Source organism: Pangasianodon hypophthalmus, chromosome 2 (genome assembly GCF_027358585.1).
Source record: "Pangasianodon hypophthalmus isolate fPanHyp1 chromosome 2, fPanHyp1.pri, whole genome shotgun sequence".
Lineage (NCBI taxonomy): Eukaryota > Metazoa > Chordata > Actinopteri > Siluriformes > Pangasiidae > Pangasianodon > Pangasianodon hypophthalmus.
Window position 1 is genome coordinate 937,976 of NC_069711.1, and position 19,466 is coordinate 957,441.

Genomic DNA, 19,466 nt, shown 5'->3' on the forward strand with positions numbered 1-19,466 from the left:
AAATGTAAAATATCAGTAGCACAAATTGAGAGTAATGAAATGCTATTGATCAAGGAACCATAACTAAATTGTGCCCTAAACAGAGCTCTTAAATGATCTAAAATGCTTTTTGTAATGTTGATGTCATCTTTCAGAAAATATTCACCCCTTTTAATGCCAAGAAGAGCCTTTCAATGAGTCAAGAAATTCCCCATGCTCGTTCATTTACTCATATTCTGATCAGTTCACTATCTGATATTATGTGTTGATTATTACATACAATAAATGTGTGTTGTACAAAGTAAAGCTTAAGAGAAATTTTCCAAGAATCGAGCGCCTGCTTATGAAAATCTGGAAGGGGAACAGGATAGGTAGCAAAAGCTGGATGCTGCTTTGTTTTGTTTTGTTTTTTATTTGACTGTGTATTTTTATTAAACGTTACGTTAAACATTAAGAATAAATATAACAGAGAATACCTATATAAAAGAAGACACTTCTTATATAAAAGCAGATACTTCTTTTTACAGTTAAACACCTAATTATTTAAAACACAACAGTGTGTATTAGGAAATATACTATAACAATATACTATTTAAAAAAAACACTAAAAAGTCTAACAGTTCGGGACACTATGACGTTCTTTGCCTTTTATACTTTAATTGGTCATAACATTTAACTCCAAAATTAATTTAAGATTCTTTATTTGTCAAGAATGAAATATGACACAATAAAAGCCAATAAAATACATTTATTGAACATGTACTTGTACACAGTACGGAAATAGGAGCTGGATGCTGTAATGTGTACACTCCACTGTTCTGACGCGCCCCTATGACGCATTCCGCTTTCATCCGGGTTCTGTGTGACGTGCACACTTTCCAACATGGCGGCGTCAGGTGAGCTGAATGTGCACTTACGGTCTGTGTGAATTTTAAGGGAAACTTAAAAAGCCAGTTTTTCGAATGCAGCTTTGTTTTAGGGAAATGATTAGTTACAGTCTTCTAATGATAATCCGTGAAGCGTTTGTGGAAAAAAACACTACAAAATAGAGTGTTGTGCAAGCAAGCGGCGGGTTAGCTAATCCAGGCGGAGTAGCCAGTTAGCTAACTAGCTAGCAAGTCATGTGGTCTGTCCATCTCGCGCACTGTGTGATGTGTTTGTTTTGTCGTTGGCTCGTATGCACATGCGTGTGTGTGTGCGCAATTCCTGGGTATTATAATTCTTATTAGACACGGAGCTGAAATGTGCGGGGTTTTTATTTATTTATTTATTTTATTTTTTGTGCGCGTGCGAAATGGCGTGTGCCGTGCGAATGACGAGGTGCATTTTCCGCGCATGCGCACAAGGGTCTCAGAGGAGGGCTTTTCCACGTGTAGCAGTGCGCAGTGCTGTCGACGCAGACGAGTTGTCACTCACTGCATTCAAACGTGCTTTTACGATTCATCCTGCAGTCTTAAACGCAGCTGGTGCAAAAGAAATAATATATATACAACCTCCTTATCGCGTATTAGAAAAATATCTAATTATTTAATTGATGTCTTCATTAATTAGACAGTAATTAACCAACAAAGGGTCGAGGCTGTGTTCAAAATGGCTTACAGTGTACAGACTGAGCACATGCACCACTCAATACTACACTGTTTCTCAGAGTTACAGTGTCCTGGAGGTCAGAATTAACATTTATTAGAGTCACGTGACCTCTCTATAGCTGATCAGGTCATTTTTGCATGCAGTTTCATTATGAATGAGCATGAATCTGATTATAATCCGAGTTCAGTCTGATTTAAAACGTTCATATAAGCAGCTCGGTCGCAGTAGAGTATCTGATTACTTGTGAAATTCATGTTGCATATTTTAATCTGTCTGAAATAACTGTTTTACACGCAAAGATTTGCTCCCAATCCCAATCAGCGTCATTCTGAGCACAGATTTCGAATGAGTTGTTTATTTGTATCCTAAACCACACCCTCTGTTTATAATCTCTGTTTACATGCGCACTACACGTCGTAATCCGATCCAGAGTTATGAGCGCGTGTGTGGAACGAGGTTTAGTCGACGTCAACATTAACGTAACAACACAGAGCGCATGAGTTCACGCTGCTTTTAGCTTTAAACAGGTCCCGAATCATTTCCATCTGATTATTAAACGTGATTAATACATACACAGTGAGAAAAGGAGTTTGTGGACGCAGGAAAGTCGCTCAGCGTTTTATATTTAGCCGTATACAGATTGGATTCGTTTATCAGCGGGTCGTCTGTAATAACTATTTTTACACTTTTCAGCGATAAAACTCTCGCATCAGGACACGATATTGCACGATATTGATGGACAATGCGATATGCCGTACGATAAATGTGTAAAATCAATTTAAATTATATTTATATATATATATTTATATATTTAAAAACTGGAAATGACTTAACCAACATACATGTTTCATGTTCTTCTGAGGAAAAGAAAGCGTTCTCTGCTCTCAGCGTCGCCCTAAAACTTTTCGTAACTTTTTAAAGGATAAAAATCATTCAGTTATCGCGAGCCGTTGTGATATGCGTATCGTGATATTTCGATAATTTCGATATATTGTCCAGCCCTTCAGTATATTGTACAGCAGTAAAATTCCCACAGAAGGAGTGATTTTCCAGCAGGTTGTGTTTTCTATGAACCCAGATGTTTACGTAAAGTGTCAGTGATACGTTTCTATTAATAATGAATAGTAAAAGTTGATGATATCGTGTGTGTGTGAACGTAATGTTTTATCCCTGTAGCTGCCGTTATAACGGCTCCTTTAATCAGCCTCGCTTTTCTTAATGATTTTATTTTCTTTCTCCTCCTGAAAATGTTAGCCGATTCAGGAAGTGTTTAGTATCTGGGGGAGAGGCGCTGATACACGCGCTACGAGACTAAATACAGCAAGCAGCAGAAGTCAAACATCTTTTTTTTTTTTTTTTTTTTTTTTTTTTTTTTTTTTTTAAATATGAAGTGAAATCTACATAGAAAAATCACAGACATGTATCCGGACTAAAATGATCAACTGAGCGCTGAATTGAAAAAAACAAAACAGTAATCCTGTAATTTTCTCAGAGGAGGACGGAGAGAAACACCAACATGGCCGATCCGGAAGGAAATAAAATCACAGAGTTGCTCCTGTAAAATTAGAAATTACCCCAGAACCTCACGTACGTTTAATCTGAGATTCAAGAGCAACGACTTGATAAAATTATCCAAATGCGCATCAGTAAAACAGATATGTAATGCCTTTACTCATTTACTAATCCTCCCGACGATAAACGTCATTGTTTCGGCGATGACCTCACAAGAAATAAAGGTTTCGTCGTGTTGTTGTACCGTGTGTATGTTCTGCATCCTCGCTGAATTTCTGCCGTATTGCCTCAAAACGTTATAAAGTAAATGTCAGGTTGAATAAGCCACTTCAGACTCTCTCCCAGACTTCAGACTCACGGCTGAAGATCCTCCTTTATGCCGCTTATGCCACAGTCTCGTATCTTTGAGGCGTATTTTAATGGACTGTGATGGTTTCAACTCCTCTAGGACTCGTTTTTTTTTATTCGGTTGATTCGTATGAAAAGATTTTTTTTTATGCATTGAGGCCAGATTTAGTTTTAGATTTTTTTATTAAAGATAATTTTTAAAAAACTTTTGTAATTTGCTACGATTTAACCTGTTTCTCATCATGAGTATAGCCACGATAGCTGGCGTGGCGTTAAATTACATACAAACCAACCAACAAACAAGCAAATCCACTGTCAGTTAATTTTAAATCGATTAATATCTCTAACATGAGCTGGTTTTTTTTTTTTTGCATGTTTGTTTGTTTGTTTGTTTTTTACAGTACGGTGTACTAATATTGCAGCGGTTTGATTTGATATCATTAGAAAATAAATGTAATGTTTTATTTGTGTCAGCGTCTCAGGAGGCCTGTATCGGGATACGTCTCGTGTCGTGGCTTTAGTGTATCGCGTCCTGACTAGTCCTTAATGAATATTAATGTATTTAGTGAGAAAAGAGAGAAATAAAGAATGTAATGTTTTTTTCCTCCTCTGTAGTCAAATGTTAAAACTAAAACTGCAAACAGAAATTAAAACTTCGTGCTCGTGAGTTCTCGTTCATTTTGCTGTGCAATCGCTGGTAGTATAAGGCAATTATTTTTGTGGTTTATTTATTTATTTATTTATTTTTCGTTATATGGTGGATTTAGGGACAAAGAAGCTGGGCGTCGCCGTCTGAAAAAAAAAAAAAGCTGAAGTGAAATTTAGCGTTCTGGTTTTTATCTGTACAGGAGATATCAGACGCCTTTATCACTGTTCACCCGCTGACTTGCGTTTATCTTCAAGTCCACATGGTTTAGAGCCGCTATCGCTTTCAACGTCTAAACATACTGACATTTACAGTACTGCGCAAAAGTCTTGGCTCCCTTTTTTTTTTTTTAGTACAAACTTTGTTATAGATGTTTATTTTCTGACTTCTACATTATTGATTCAGTACAGAAACCTTTTAGATTCCAAACATTAGTTTTCCAGCACAAAATGAAATGTTCCAGAAAAATGTTTGTATGTCAGTAAAGAAAGCAGCAGATTCCATAAGAGACACTTTTCAGATAAAAACATAATGAAGGCTGCTGGGTTTCGCTGCAGAAATAAGAAGCGAGTCGACAGTCAAAGTCTCCAGAAGAACTGTGGCTGCTTCTGCAAGATGCTCAGTAACACTTCCAGCTCATTTCCTTATAAAACTGCACACACTGCACCTCAGATACTGCTTTATTTATTTAAAGTGAAGGATCATCACATTAAATATTGACTTTGTGTCATTTATTACTGTTTACTGCTCTTTATAGGGTTTTTTTTTTAATGTAAAAACATTTAATTTCATTATTTCGGAAGGTGCCTTTGCTCTACAGCATTTCTTTACATGTGTCTAAGACTTTTGCACAGAACTGTATATAAAGAAGAAACCACTCTGTTACTGAGTTTCTGTTACCACCCTGAAGTGAATAATTTTCCTAGAACAGCACGTGTTTTATTCCTCTTATACCACAGCAATTACGTTAATATAATAATGCAGTTATATTAATCAGCACCTTCTGACCAATCGCAGTCCAGAACTCAGCAGCACTGCGATATTAATAAAGTAGAATACGGCTTTCTATTTAAATGGTGATCTTTCATTATATTTTTTTTTCTTTTGCTTTCTGCAGCTAAGAAGAATAAGAAGAAGGGGAAGACTTTAACCCTGACAGACTTCCTGGCGGAGGATAGCGGTGGATCCGGACCGCCCGCTTATCCCGCCGCGAAGGCCACCAGCTGGGCAGATGAGACCGAGGACCTGGATGGAGAAGGTGTTCAGGAGTTAAAATAAGAGCTAAATGTTTTTAAAACGTTACAAGTCTTGACTTCTGCACAGGGTTTAGGTGTAACGTATGATATTAGACCCGTTGCTATGGCGATATGACTGAAAACTAAACGCTTGTCAGAGCGCGCAGGACACGAAAACCACTTCTGCAGTACTTTTTGTTTATTTTACAGACTTTATCTGAGTGAACTTTGAACTGTGACTTTGTGAACTTTGGTCTTGTGTGCTAACAAAAAAAAAAACCAACAACAAAACAAGGATCTAGCTTTTTTTTTTTTTTTTGGATAAACAGGTCGATTAATATTAAAAGGGAAAACTGCAATATTTCACAGTTACATTTTTTTTTACTCACTTACGAAGGGGTGTGTGTGTGTGTGTGTGTGTGTGTGTGTGTCTATAAACCGTTTGTTCAGTAATAAAAGCGCAGGATGAAATGTGTAAAGCGCCATTGTTTAATATTTAATCCTAATTTTTTTTTTTATATCGTTCACCCTACTGAATACATTTTTATATATATATTTTTTTTTTTTAATTTCTTGACTGCTTCCTTTTCCTGCATCTGTGGTTTCCTCCTCTAATACACACCTCTCCGTCTCTCCGCAGTGTCCACTTCCTGGCACACCCCTGAAGATTCGTATCGTGCTCCGCCCATCGATCGCTCCATCCTGCCCACGGCTCCTCGTGCGGCCCGGGAGCCCAACGTCGACCGGTCACGTCTGCCCCGCAGCCCGCCCTACACCGCCTTCCTCGGAAATCTGCCCTATGATGTCACCGAAGAGTCCATCAAACAGTTCTTCAGAGGCCTCGCGGTGAGACGAGTGTAGTAAAATATTCAGAATTAATATTCATGAGGTTATAATGTCTCGTAAACCACACACTGTGAAAACTGTGCCACTTGTTGACTCAGTCTTTTACGCTATGAAGTTACGCTATGAGATTACACTATGAAGTTACGCTATGAAGTTACGCTATGAAGTTACGCTATGAAATTACTCTGTGGGGTTACGCCGCGGGGTTACGCCGCGGGGTTACGCCGCGGGGTTACGCTGTGCGGTGATGCTGTGGGGTTACGCTGTGGGGTTACTCTGTGCGGTGATGCTGTGGGGTTACGCCGCGGGGTTACGCTGTGCGGTGATGCTGTGGGGTTACGCTGCGGGGTTACTCTGTGGGGTTACTCTGTGCGGTGATGCTGTGGGGTTACGCTGCGGGGTTACTCTGTGGGGTTACTCTGTGCGGTGATGCTGTGGGGTTACGCTGCGGGGTTACGCTGCGGGGTTACGCTGTACGTTGCGCTCTGAGGTTTCTGATTAACATCACACCTTGCTGTCACGCTTTGTAACACTTTGCTGTTAAATTTTGAGGTTAATCTGTGACGTTTAACTTTTCTTTTACTCCTCGGCGTTACAACTTCAGGTTACACCTTGACGTTACAACTTGATGTTACACCCTGAAGTAGCCAGTAAAACACAGAACATTAAACGATACACCGTCCGTTATTTAAGGAGGGTTTGTATCTGTGTCATGTTGTGTTGCAACACAAATGTAAGCAAAGAAATACATGAATTTGGGGTGTGTGTGTGTGTTTTCAGATCAGTGCCGTGCGGTTGCCGCGTGAACCCAGTAACCCCGAGAGACTGAAGGGTTTCGGCTACGCTGAGTTTGATGATGTCGACTCGCTGCTCCGCGCGCTCACCCTCAACGAGGAGGTAGAGTTACACACCGCACAGGTCACTGTTACTTACATCATCATTTAGTGCTCTACATTCAGTGTGTGTGTGTGTGTGTGTGTAGAACCTGGGGAACAGACGCATTCGAGTAGATATCGCAGATCAGTCCAATGACAAAGGTAAGTGAATGTGGTGGAGATAAACAGTGAGAGAGTTCAGTGTCTGCTTCATATTTTACATTTCTCAAGCAGTTGAAGGCTTGTTTATGTATTTAGCTCAGAGAAATATCTTTAAAACTCATTTATATTGCTTTTAAAGGAAATAATGAGTGTTAAAAGATATTTCTCTTAGCTTTAACACTTCATAAAAATAGCAGGGAACTCTTTATAAAGCAGTTTGAGAAGAAACCAAATCGGACTTAAACATGTTCTGTAAATGATCAAATAATACAAGTTAAACATATTTGTAAATTTTTAGAGAATGTTAAACCCATTTTTAGACATTTCTTTATTGACTCTAAGTATTTAATCTTCTTAAGCTTGTTTATTTCACTAGCAATTTGCCCCAAAAAAAAGGAAATAAACTTATCTGCCAATGCAGTAAGATTTTTACTTTTAAAAAAATGTAAAAAAAAGTAATACAATGTAATATATATATATATATATATATAAAATCATAAACGCTTAATAAAAATAGTACAAAAATAGTTTATAGTTGTAAAAAAATATTAGTAAAATATTATTATTTGTATTGGACTATTGTGTAATAATAAATGTTGGTGCATGTTTGTCATCAGTGTCCAGAAAATAAATATCATCTTTTTTTTCTTCTTTTTTTTAAACAAATTGTTAGGATTTTGCTTTTGAAAACCTGCAGCTGTGAAAGTAAACAAAGTGCGAAAGCCGTCAGGAAACTAATTAGTGCATTTAGTTAAATAGTACGTTTTCCCCCGTGTGTGTTGATTGTGTGTCTCTGACGACGTTCCTGTATTTCCTCCGCAGAGCGAGACGGAGGTTTGATGTCGGGGCGTGACCGAGACCGTGATCGTGGGCGTGGCGGTGACGGCGGTCCTGATAAGACGGATTCTGATTGGAGGGCTCGTCCCAGCGTGGAGCAGGATGACGGGCCGCGCAGAGACGACGGCTTCGGCGAGAGTGTGTTCTTAATCACGCGACTGTAATTTCGCTCCATACGTTTATCCTTTATAACCCTCGTTTCTTCCTCAGGGTCACGTGACCGGTATGAGTCCGATCGATACAGGGATGGGCCGCGACGCGACGATCGCTATGGCGGTCGTGATCGCTATGACGACCGGGAGCGCTATGACGACCGGGACCGCAGGGATCGCTATGACGACCGAGGGGGCAGGGACTTCGACCGTGGTGGTTAGTGGTTCTAAAATATTAATAGCAAATTAGGCACATATTTATCATCATATTTATTTGTTTGTTTAATTATTTATTTGAAACTTTTTTATTTGAGCTTTTGGTCATGTGACTTCCAGGTTACGACTCCCGTGGCGGAGGACGGCGGGCTTTCGGTAGCGGCTACAGGCGCGATTATGACGACAGGCGAGATGGAGATCGCTACGGAGACGACAGATACGAAAGACGGGACGACAGACGTGAAGAGAGAGGTGCGGTCAAAATATATAAATTTTTTTATTTTTAATATAGTAATAAAAGGCAGTTTGGTGATATTGATATTGTGATAATCTGAGAGATCGTGGTATCGTGACGTTTTTGTAACCATTTATTAATTTTTTTATTTACTGATAATTACAGACTGCATGGAAGTCAATGACTTTTTTTTATTTAATCTTTAAAATTATAAATATGTACATCTGTAAAATTAGAGTTGTTAGCAAATTGAACTTTCCTGATGCGTATCATGATATTGTAAAGATGTAACCAAGTGCAATATTTAATTATATTTAATTTACTTGTTAATGTAAATGGGGTTGTTTCATACCTGGTGAAATAAAGAAATTCAGAGAAATTGTTTAGTAATAATTAAAGCTTTAAGAACACTGAAATGTTTAAATTTAATAAAGTAATGCAGAATAAATTTTCCAAATTGATTTCCTTAAGTTTTTGTCTTTAGTTTGAAAGTAGGTGTTCTAAAATACTGCTGTACTTTACACTATTTTTAGCCTGTATATTTTACTGTAATATTTGTATTTTTATGCATTTTATGCTCTTTTTTTTTTCTTTTTCAGTTCTCCAGTTAACAAACCCTTATATGATCATTATTAAGCATGAATTGACCATTTGTTTTCTCCAGCTCCTCCTCAGAGACCCAGACTGAACCTGAAACCCCGCAGCGTCCCGAAAGAGGAGGAGCAGAGCGGAGGCTCGTCTCCTCAGCCCAACCCGGGCCGATCTGCCTCCATATTCGGAGCCGCGAAACCCGTGGACACGGCGGCCAAGGAGAGGGAAGTGGAGGAGCGTCTGAAGAAGGAGCAGGAGCGACTGCAGAGACAGCTGGAGGAGGACAAGCCCAGACCTTCAGAGAGACGACCGCGAGATCGGTGAGGACCAGGAGGATGGAGTTAACCGTAAAGCGTCAGAATAAAGCTAGAGATCATACAGATTGAGGGGGGAAAAGAGGGGGGAAATATGTCATAGTGAATGTTTTACTGTGTGTCCTGTCCTGTTTTTGTCTCAGCTTTTGATTTAAAATAAAGAAATTGCAGATAAATGTAAAGTAAATTATGCTGCAGTTATCGTCAGTTACACTGCGTTCTCACTAACACACAACAAGTCACTCATGTGGCTTTTAGTTTCTCTCTTGTGGGCGCGATTTCTGTCGTTCATGGGTGTGTCTTTTTTTTATATTCGTCGCTTTACCACGTCATACCTCATTTGCATAAAGTCGAGAGAATCCCGAGTCGTTCGTCACTGAAATCGCGGCTCTGTTTTGAAAACTGTCGTCTATCGCTTCGTCGCACGCTAGTGTGAACACACCTTCGTTCAGCCATTTTAGGAACAAAATGGTTTAATTGATTTAAATAACCAGAAAGCTGACTTTCATATAATTTGTTCTGAGGGGTGTGCAAACTTTTGCACTCCACCGTAAACATAAAGAACACACATTTTAGCAGCGAGACGTTTTCGTTTTCACAGATGCTCCATCATCAGCAACAAACGGTGAAGTTGAGTGCGTTCTTTTCTTCGAATAATTAACATATAAACGTCCTTGTAATATTGATATAATTTAATTAGCAGCACACGGTTTGCCTTTAATTCGATCCAATTTATTATTAGCAGCAGCACGTCTACTGGCTCACTTCATTCAGTGTTTTATCTGCTACTCAGTTATATCTCGCATTATCCGAGTGTAGCTCAGCGACGTAACGTCAGCTAACGTCGCAGGATTTCTGAGACGAGTGTAAAGAACGTCGCTGTTGTGCTGTGTGCAGGGACCCGAGCTGGCGCAGCGAGGCGACGACCGGTGAACACGAGCGCACAGCGAGTGAATCCACACACCATGGAGGTAAATTTAACACTTTAACACACACGTTTGTCCAGCAGTCACACACCTGACAGGTTTAAACGGAGTGTTAAAGGAGGGAAATCGCAGGATTTGGGTGAGATGTCCTAGAGTAAGTGCGTGTAAGATAAAAAAACAAAAAAAGTCATTTTGCATTCGCTGTAAAAACTTTATTTATTTGCTTAATGTAGATGGTGTTTTAAAGCTGCAGTTTGTAACATTTAAAACTATCTTTAGGCTTGTAATTATCGCATAAAATATCCTGCAGCATTGCAGTGGATGTCATTAGTTCTTTCATTTCAGGCTTTTATTCATTTATTTATTTATTTATTTATTTATAACCAGAAATTAGCTCCACCCCTTAATCACTGCTCAACTCTGTTACTTTTACTTAAACTAATATTTGTGTTTTCATTTATTTATTAATTTTCCTGCTTATTATTTTTTTTTTTGCTTGAATATTTACTTATTTATTTCTTTATTTATCTATCTATCTATTTGCTTTATTGGCGTTTTTTTTGTTTCCTTGCTTATTTATTTAATTTTTTGCTTATTTATAGTTGCTTGCTTGTGTATTTATTTATTTGCTTATTTTTTGCCTGCTTATTTTCTTATTTATCTATTTATTTTCTTGTATATTTACATTATTCACTTCCTTGCTTTCTTAATTTTTCAGTTTAGTTATTGGGCTTTTTGCTTATTTACATGTTTGCTTGCATGTTTAATGATTTGTTAGTTTATTTAGTTGCTTATTTAGTTAGTTATTTGCTTATTAACTATAAGGTGTATTTAGGTTTTGTTGCAGATCATGTCACGGACATCAGAGGGCGCTACACATTACATTACACACTGCATCATTAAAGCAATAAAAGTTCACTCTTAACGACTTGCACATCGATGTTTATAATTAATGAGAGATGTTTAATTCCATCCGACATTTATTTTATAATAAAATCTCAATTTTTTTTTTTGGTTTAAACTTCTTTCATTGACCTGATGGTCTATTTTCAGAGATTTGTAGGGGGCCAGGCACTAAGTGCTATCATTACATTTGGGCCATTTAGCCCCGCCCACTCAAATTTATGATAATTTGCATTATATACAAAACCTATTTTCCATCCTAGGACTAGTCCTTAAGATTTTTTTTTTATATCATCACAAAATTGATTGAAAAATAACCTTTCTGCACCTCAGTAATTTTCACAAATGTAAACATTTGTAAACAACATGGCCGCCGTGTTCGGCAGTTATCAGTACTTGTGGAGCTTTATATACTCGAGGAGCTGTTACTCATGGTTGGTTGCGTGGATTCGCGCAAAAGTAGAAAAGCACGTTCAGGAGAAGATTCTGAGGACATCTGGACAGTTTGGGGTGTGGTCATTTAAAGGAGGCGGGGTTACATTTAAACAGACGCTTCTCAGGAACTGTAAGCCAGATTGAGCTGAAGTTTGATGTACGTCATGTTTATGGTAATCTGTTTTTGGATCTCTAACGAAGTCGACATTATTTTAAAAAAAAACAAAAACATGGCCTCTATCAGCCAATCAGATTTCAGCAGGCATTTCACACGGTTAGCGTTGACTGACTGTCACAACATTCGAACAGTGTGTTCATCTATGGTCTCTTTAGTGTTTTATGTAACTTGGAATGAACTGGTCACTGTTTGTAAAAGGTGCTTGGACCCCGCAGATCGCTGCTCGCTTATTAAATCCGGTGTGTGTGTGTGTGTGTGTGTGTGTGTGTAGGTTCTAAGCATCATGAAAGTGAGCATTCAGAAAATGAAGTGGATGAGCCCACATCTCCTGGGTCCCGCCCACCGGTCTCCCCGAGTCAGGGCGCTCTCCCGCTGAAGGTGATGCCGGCTCCTCCGCCAAAGGAGAACGCCTGGGCGAAACGGAGCGCAGGGGGCGGGGCTAACACTGCCCCTTCGTCCGCACCCGGCAGTGGTGGTGGTGGCGGCGGCGGCGGTGGCACGGCTCACAAGTCAAGCAGGTGAGAAATCACAGTGATTAACTTTGCATCCTCGATATTTTGTCGTAGTATTTGTTCATTTTTTTTCTTTTTCTCTCCGCAGCTCCTCAAATTTGGATGAGTGTGTATCTGGAAAAGGTTCGAATGCCACGCCCACACAGTGCACATACATAAACCGAAACGCAGCTAAAATAGCAAAAGCATGTGTCATCATGGTGTGTGTGTGTGTGTGTGTGTGTGTGTTTAGATGAGAATCAGTTGGACGGTGTAGGACGGGAGAAAGGCGTGTCTCAGGGAAGAGGGGGCGGGGCATTGAGAGGAGGAGGACGGGGTCGAGGAGGAGATCGAGGAGGAGATGGACCTAACAAAGACCGACGACGAGAACCAACAGACAAGTGAGATTATACGCAACACGTTAGAGCTCAGATTGCGCTTGAGTGTCAAAAATTCTTAGTATTTTAGTTTTGTTTTTGTTTTTTTATGTCTGCATATCTGTTTATTTAGTTGCTTTCCTGCTTGCAGAGTTACTTATGGTTTTATTTCGGTATCTGCTTATTTATTTATTTATTCATTTGCTTATATATTTTGTTTGTTTTTAATTCCTTGCTTGCTTGTGCATTTTAATTATTTACTTATTTATTTACCTATTGCTTATGTATTTATTTGCCTGCTTGCTTAAGTAATTCTTTATTTGCTTTTTTTTGAATTATTTATTGTTTTTTTGTTCTTTTATGTAAATATAATGAGCCATAATGCAGCCTGAACTTTTGTTTTTAGATTTACGTGTTACGCAAGTCCTGATACGAAAATTTACCTGTTTCTGTATTTTTGATTGTTAGGAAAGAGAGCAGACGAGAGCGAGAGCCCAGACCCGCACCAGAGCCAAAGAAGTACGAGGAGACTGAAGCTCCGGTGAGTCCTGTACGTCCACCTACATCCACCTACATCCACCCACATCCACCGTCTGTCCTGTACATCCACCCACATCCACCGTCTGTCCTGTACATCTGTCAGCGTCTACATAAAGAAAAAAATGGAATTAAGAAATCTTGTTTTCATAGTATATACTTATCAGTTCTTTTTTTTTTCTTGATTGCTTGAATTTTTTTCTTTTTTTGATTATTATTTCTCTCTCAGAAATTCAGCTCAGCCAGTAAATATGCTGCGCTGCTGATGGACGGTGAGCAGGCCGAGGAGGAAGACGCTGAGGATTAAACAGGAAGGAGGAAAAGAAGAGTACACACACACACACACACACGCACACAAAAATGCGGATAATATTGAATTTAAAAAAAAATGATCAAATGCGTTTTGAGACTTTGGTTCTACCGGTGTCTGCAGTGAAGGTGGTGACAGACTGAGGAGAACCGTCACATGAGTTCTCGGAGCTGTTCTTTAATGTTTATTGAAATTTTCTAAAAGGTAATCCAAAATTTGACTAGTTTTAATTAGTAACAGTAAAGAACAGCTTGTAAACGTATAGACGCTCGTACATGCATTTAGGGATTTAAAAATGAGTAATTTGCAAGTCGTTGTTATAAATAAATTTGAAAAGTATGTAAAAAAAAAAAATGAAGTCTGTGCATTTATTCATTGTTTTGTGTTGTGTTCTGGACTCACTACATCCATTTTATGAAATCAGACGAGTCTCCGGTTAGCATTGGATCGTCAGTGGACAGCACTAAGTACAGTCCAATGCGTCACTGCCGTAGCAGGCAACCATTACGCGTTTCTTCATTCGTCGTCTCATCTCCCATTCCTTTATAAGTTTTGTTAGCAAAGGAAACGCCTCCTCACGCTTGGGAACTTCGGGACAGTCTCATCAACCCCGAGTGAATTCAGCAAGCGACGTCAAATCACCATGGCGACTCACGGCGTGAAATATAACCACAGCAGCACTTCTTCCCTTTAAATGAGTTATACTGAGATTAACATACAGATATTCACCTGTTAAATCTATAACACTGACTAACACCATTCACTGCTTTTACTGGCTAGCTGTGATGGCTCCACCCCTCTTCTGAGGTAACTCAGTTTTAGGTTTAGGCCACGCCCACTTTGACTTTAAATCTGAATACAGCTACAAAGAGTTTCATTGCGTTACAAACTTAAACAGCTTGCTCGGTGACCCAACAGTGGCAGCCTGGTGGTATCGGGATTCAACCTCACAACCTTCTGATCCGCAGGCCGGAGCCCGACCCACTGCCTGTTCTACACGGTACCTTTAGGGCTTCCCTCGGAGAGAACCGAAGAACTCTGAAGAGTTCAGGATATTTAAGGGTTTGGTACGGATTTCAGTGGGCTAGTCCGGTGTCGTCGTTCCTCTGAGCGCTTGCAGTGAGTGTTTTTGAGGTTCTGAGGGATCAGAAGGAACTCGTGCTGCCTCCCTGCAGCTCCTGGACAGTGTTCTTCTCACTGTGTGTTTAGACGGAGTGATGGAGGAATGTAAATCCGGCTATAAAGAGACACTCGGTTAAAAAAAAAAATTAAACAAACACCTCGAGCCGGTTCTTCACTATGCCCTGCTCTGGCGCTTCTCTCAGACGTTCCACCCTCGTGTTTATAAGAGCGGCTTCGGCTTTTACAAACACAGCCTGCAGTCTAATCCACACCAGGTCATGTGACCAACCCAGTGGCTTATGGAGATCATTTCTGATGCAAATTTTTACTTCTATTTTTAAATTTCTGCAGTAAGTGTGTAAGTGGAACTTTGTTGAAGCTGCAAAATACTTAATACTTAATAAAATACTTACTTAATAAAATCAGCTTTCAAATATGTTTAATTTTTTTTTATTAGAGAAGTTCCCAGAGCATGTAATATTAATATTCATATTAATACTAAACTGTTCAGAATAATCAGAGTAAAATCCAGGCCATCTCACAAGAACAACTCCTCAAATGTACACATTTAATTAGATGAAGCCTTGTTTCCATAAATAAATGTACATTTTTGGAAAAAGTTCCAATACAAAATACTTCTACGAATATCAGCAATTAATTGTTAAATACAGTGTATAGTTTAAAAAAAAAAAAAAAGAGAGAGACTTATTTGTCCTGCTTAAAAAAATCCTGTCAGGTAAAAGAAGGAAAAACTAGAAAACAGTGATTGTATTTTAAAAGTTAGCTAACTTTTTCATTTTCCACCGAATAGTGTTGTTCTTTTCTCTTTGTATTTTTTTCTTCTTTTGAATTTTTTTTTTTTCAGAAACAAATTGTGGATCTTTTTTGATTTGATCTTTTTCGATGGCCACAATCAAATGCGTGTAATATTTATTTCTCGTTTCTCTCCTTTTTAAAGTCTTTTTTATAAACTATTTTTTCATTTCATTTCTTTTCTTCTCTTTTTCCTCAACTTCTCTTAGGAATGACTTTAATAGTCACTTTTTTAAAAAAAAAATAGCTTCATATATTGCTAACAAAGTCCATTTCCTGGAGGGAGGAAGGAAGGAAGGAAATATTGAATGAAAGAAGGAAGGAAGGAAGGAAATATTGAATGAAAGAAGGAAGGATGGAAGGAAATATTGAAGGAAACAAATTGAAGGAAAGTAGCTTTTATAAAGTGTCTATTTGGTCTGAAGCTTTTAGAAAAACTGCCAAGTTGAGAAACGTATATTGATTTTCTAGTCATTTTAAAAGAATGTTTTAGGGCTAATGAAAGTTCCTCCTGATATTTCGGGCCGCGTTCTCAGCGAAGACGACAGAAATGAGTGTTTTGTGTTTTCAGCCCCGGTGACAGATGTATACGGTGTGTGTTTTACGGGTCTCTCCTGCTGTGCTCGCTGCTCAGAGCTGTTGTTTGTGCGCTGAAGGGCAGTTGGTGCTCAGTGGAGGTCTCAGAGCTGAGGGACCTCACAGAACTTCTCAGAAATATTCCAGAGATTTTAACCTTGAAATCGTTTCGAAATCTAATTTTAATCAACTCCTCTTCATTACCTGTACGTTCACATTCGGGTTGTGTTAGACCGTGTTACACCTTAAATGGAGTTCACGAATAGTTCATATTATAAATAATAAATCTAATCATATTGTTTTGCTCGATTGTAGAGTTCGATGCTGAGTTTATGCGCTTTGAAGAGATTTTACACTATCACACTGGCATTAAAGAAGAAGTATTTTCACTCTAATCACTCTCTCTATAATGTTTCAGATAGATAGATAGATAGATAGATAGATAGATAGATTACACTAGTTTCATACAAAACATGATTATTTCACAGTGAAACGTTCAGCTTTAAGCTCCGCCCACTTCACAAGTTCTGTATGTCATTATGACGTGTGTCACAGTTCTATATTTTGTAAAGTGTTTGTGTTTATTAAGTGGAAAAATATCTAATTTCACTTTATTAATGAGTTTACTGTTTATCCATTTAAAGATACATTTAAACTAGTTCCATTTGCCACTTACGTTATAGCAGCTATCAGCAGTCATTCCCTCACCAGCCTCTCTTTTTTTCTCTCCCTTGAAGTTAATAGGATAAAAACACACACACACACACACAAAACAAAACGCAGCTTGTCGTGTTACCGAGAAACCACAAAGAAGCGTAAACTCCTCTGTCCTGAAGATGTCGGAAAACGTAAAGTTACAGCTTTACCTCTGACTGTTACAAAGCGCTGACACTGGAGACTCCTTCCAGAAATGTTAAATAAACATCTCCTTACAGAAAACTTCACATCAACAATTACACACGATTATCAATCTGTTTATGTGGAGCGTCCGCTGTACACGTCCCTGTGAATGAGCTGTTGCTATAGAAACGATAACGTATTAGTACGAGCGCATTATTATAAACCTGAGCTACTGTCAGAGCTGCTGTTATAGAAAACTAATCAACACCTTCTGACCAATCAGAGTGCAGAACTCAGCAGCGTTGTGGTGTAAACGCCAGTAGACATTTCTAATGGTTTCTAATTGCTGATGCAAGCGAGAAATAAGCGACTGTAGCAGATATCACTTAGCCGTCATCTGTAGGTTAAAATAATGACATTCTTATAAACGAAAAGAAAGAAAAAATCTGCAAAATGAAAATGTGGAGAATTTACCACCTAATAACACACACAGGTGAATAATCTCTAAATCTGGAAAACATGATTCATTCTTCTTTAAGAGCTGATAATATTGATGTAATGTTAATCTACAGAATAAATTAACTCTTAATTAACTTTGATGACACACACATATATATATATATATATATCTATACGCAACAAAAATGTCTAAAATAAATAAATAAAATTAGGTATAAAAGAATGAAACACATGGTGAAGTTTTCAATACTGGTCCTTTTTTTTTTTTTATTTAAATGTGCAGAAAATTAAAGCAGAGACATAAACAAAAAAAAGGAAAAGCAAATGTTTTAGCTGTTTAGTCTTCGGTGCTTCGAGCACATGGTCCAAGAGAGACTTTTAAAATAGTAGAGAAAAAAATCAGAGACAGCTGAGACACATTACTCTCTCAGAAGTGCTGTAGAAGTCTGTGGCTAATTCAGGACTGTAAATAATCTCCTTTTACTTTAAAAAGACAGTGAAGGTAACTCAAGTTGTTCTTCAGAGGAAGACGGATGAGTAAATAAACTCATAAAAACTGCTAATCTAAGAGAAATTACTTATTATCCCACAGCGCTGTTGAATCCTGGACTCTGATTGGTCAGAAGGTGTTGATTAGTTTTCTATAACAGCAGCTCTGACAGTAGCGCAGGTTTATATTAACGCTCTCGTTCTAATACGTTATCGTTAAAAACGTGTGCAATCGTTGCTATGGTGAAGTTTTCTGCAAGGAGGTGTTTATTTAACAATTATGGAAGGAGTCTCCAGTGTCAGTTTCTCAGTAACATGCGTAACAAGCTGCATTTTTATTTTTATTTTTTTTATTAACTCGAAGAGAGAGAAGAAAGAGAGGCTGGTGAGGGAACGAGTGTTTATAGCTGCTATAACGGAAGCGAGAACAGGAACTAACCTGTTTCTCCAACATTAAATGTAACTATAAATGAATAAAAATTATGACGTGTCTTTATTTAATAATGAAAAGTTGTAATTGTCGGCTGTGGCGTAAGAGGAATAAAATCAACATCAGTGTCACACAGTATTTTAATTATAAACGTGTCTCGTTTTGCTTTTTCTAACTGATTTTAATTTAACAAAATTCAGCTGTACTGCCGTGACATGAGTTTAGACAAAGTTTTATTATTAAGCTCCAAAATATTCACGCAGCAAAAAATTACAAGTGAAAAAATATTAAATACAAGATTACTGAATATAAGATTATTAAATCTATTTGGATTATTAAACCGAATTTTACTACTTTATTAAGCGTGAAATAATCTCGTTCTATTGGAAGACTTTTTTTTTTTTTGTCTTTTAAAGTGTTAATTTGTAGAAAGAAGCAAAATTATCTGTCAATAGAGCAATAAATATGAAGCTTGAAATGTGGGAAAGCATCTAAAGAACAGGCTGAACATTCTCACGTTTGGTTTATAATAATCTCCTGATGAGAAATATCACACAAATCTGCTCACATTCAAGATATTTTCACTTCATCTTTTCTTTTCTTTTTTTTTTTTTTTTTTTTTGCAGTGTGGATATTTTGGAAAATTTTGAGGCAATTGCTATTTTGATATTTTTATTATTACACATTATTACAGCGCGCAGTGCAGAGATGAGGCTGAAAAACACCAGAGTTGTCCTTTAAGACCAGTTCTGGATGTAGAGCGGAAATGGGCAAGGAGGCGAGAACAGAAACAGTCATTGTGCTCCGACTGAGAATGATGCCGGATCTGAGAAATAAAAAAAAATCTCTGAAACAGAGAGGATTCTTTTTGTACACTTGGAGATTTTGGCCTGAGGAAAGAAAGTGTGTGTGTGTGTGTGTGTGTGTCCAAGAGAGAGGCGAAGATTGTGACGTAAGGCTTCCAAAAACAGCTGAGGGAGCGAGAGGTGAGGGTCTGGGGGGAGAGGGGCGGAGCTTCGGACAGAGAGAGAGGCATGATGGT

At 38.2% G+C, this 19,466-nt stretch overlaps 1 protein-coding gene across 3 annotated transcripts; it reads left to right on the plus strand.

The window, feature by feature from the left end:
• The first annotated feature begins 740 nt into the window (after positions 1 to 740).
• eif4bb (eukaryotic translation initiation factor 4Bb) lies at positions 741 to 14,049 on the plus strand. Of its 3 annotated transcripts, none has more exons than XM_034299441.2 (15): positions 741 to 875; positions 5,193 to 5,333; positions 5,951 to 6,156; positions 6,937 to 7,053; positions 7,139 to 7,193; positions 8,016 to 8,168; positions 8,241 to 8,399; positions 8,519 to 8,650; positions 9,298 to 9,544; positions 10,436 to 10,509; positions 12,252 to 12,498; positions 12,581 to 12,615; positions 12,725 to 12,872; positions 13,317 to 13,398; positions 13,615 to 14,049. In XM_034299441.2, exons 1-15 carry the CDS (start codon positions 863 to 865, stop codon positions 13,690 to 13,692), a joined length of 1,887 nt encoding a protein of 628 aa, XP_034155332.2. In that variant the 5' UTR covers positions 741 to 862; the 3' UTR covers positions 13,693 to 14,049. The 3 variants fall into 3 exon arrangements, with proteins under 3 accessions (XP_034155332.2, XP_034155341.2, XP_034155336.2); XM_034299450.2 differs by having other exon boundaries at positions 13,317 to 13,389; XM_034299445.2 differs by having other exon boundaries at positions 849 to 897.
• Positions 14,050 to 19,466: the final 5,417 nt, after the last annotated feature.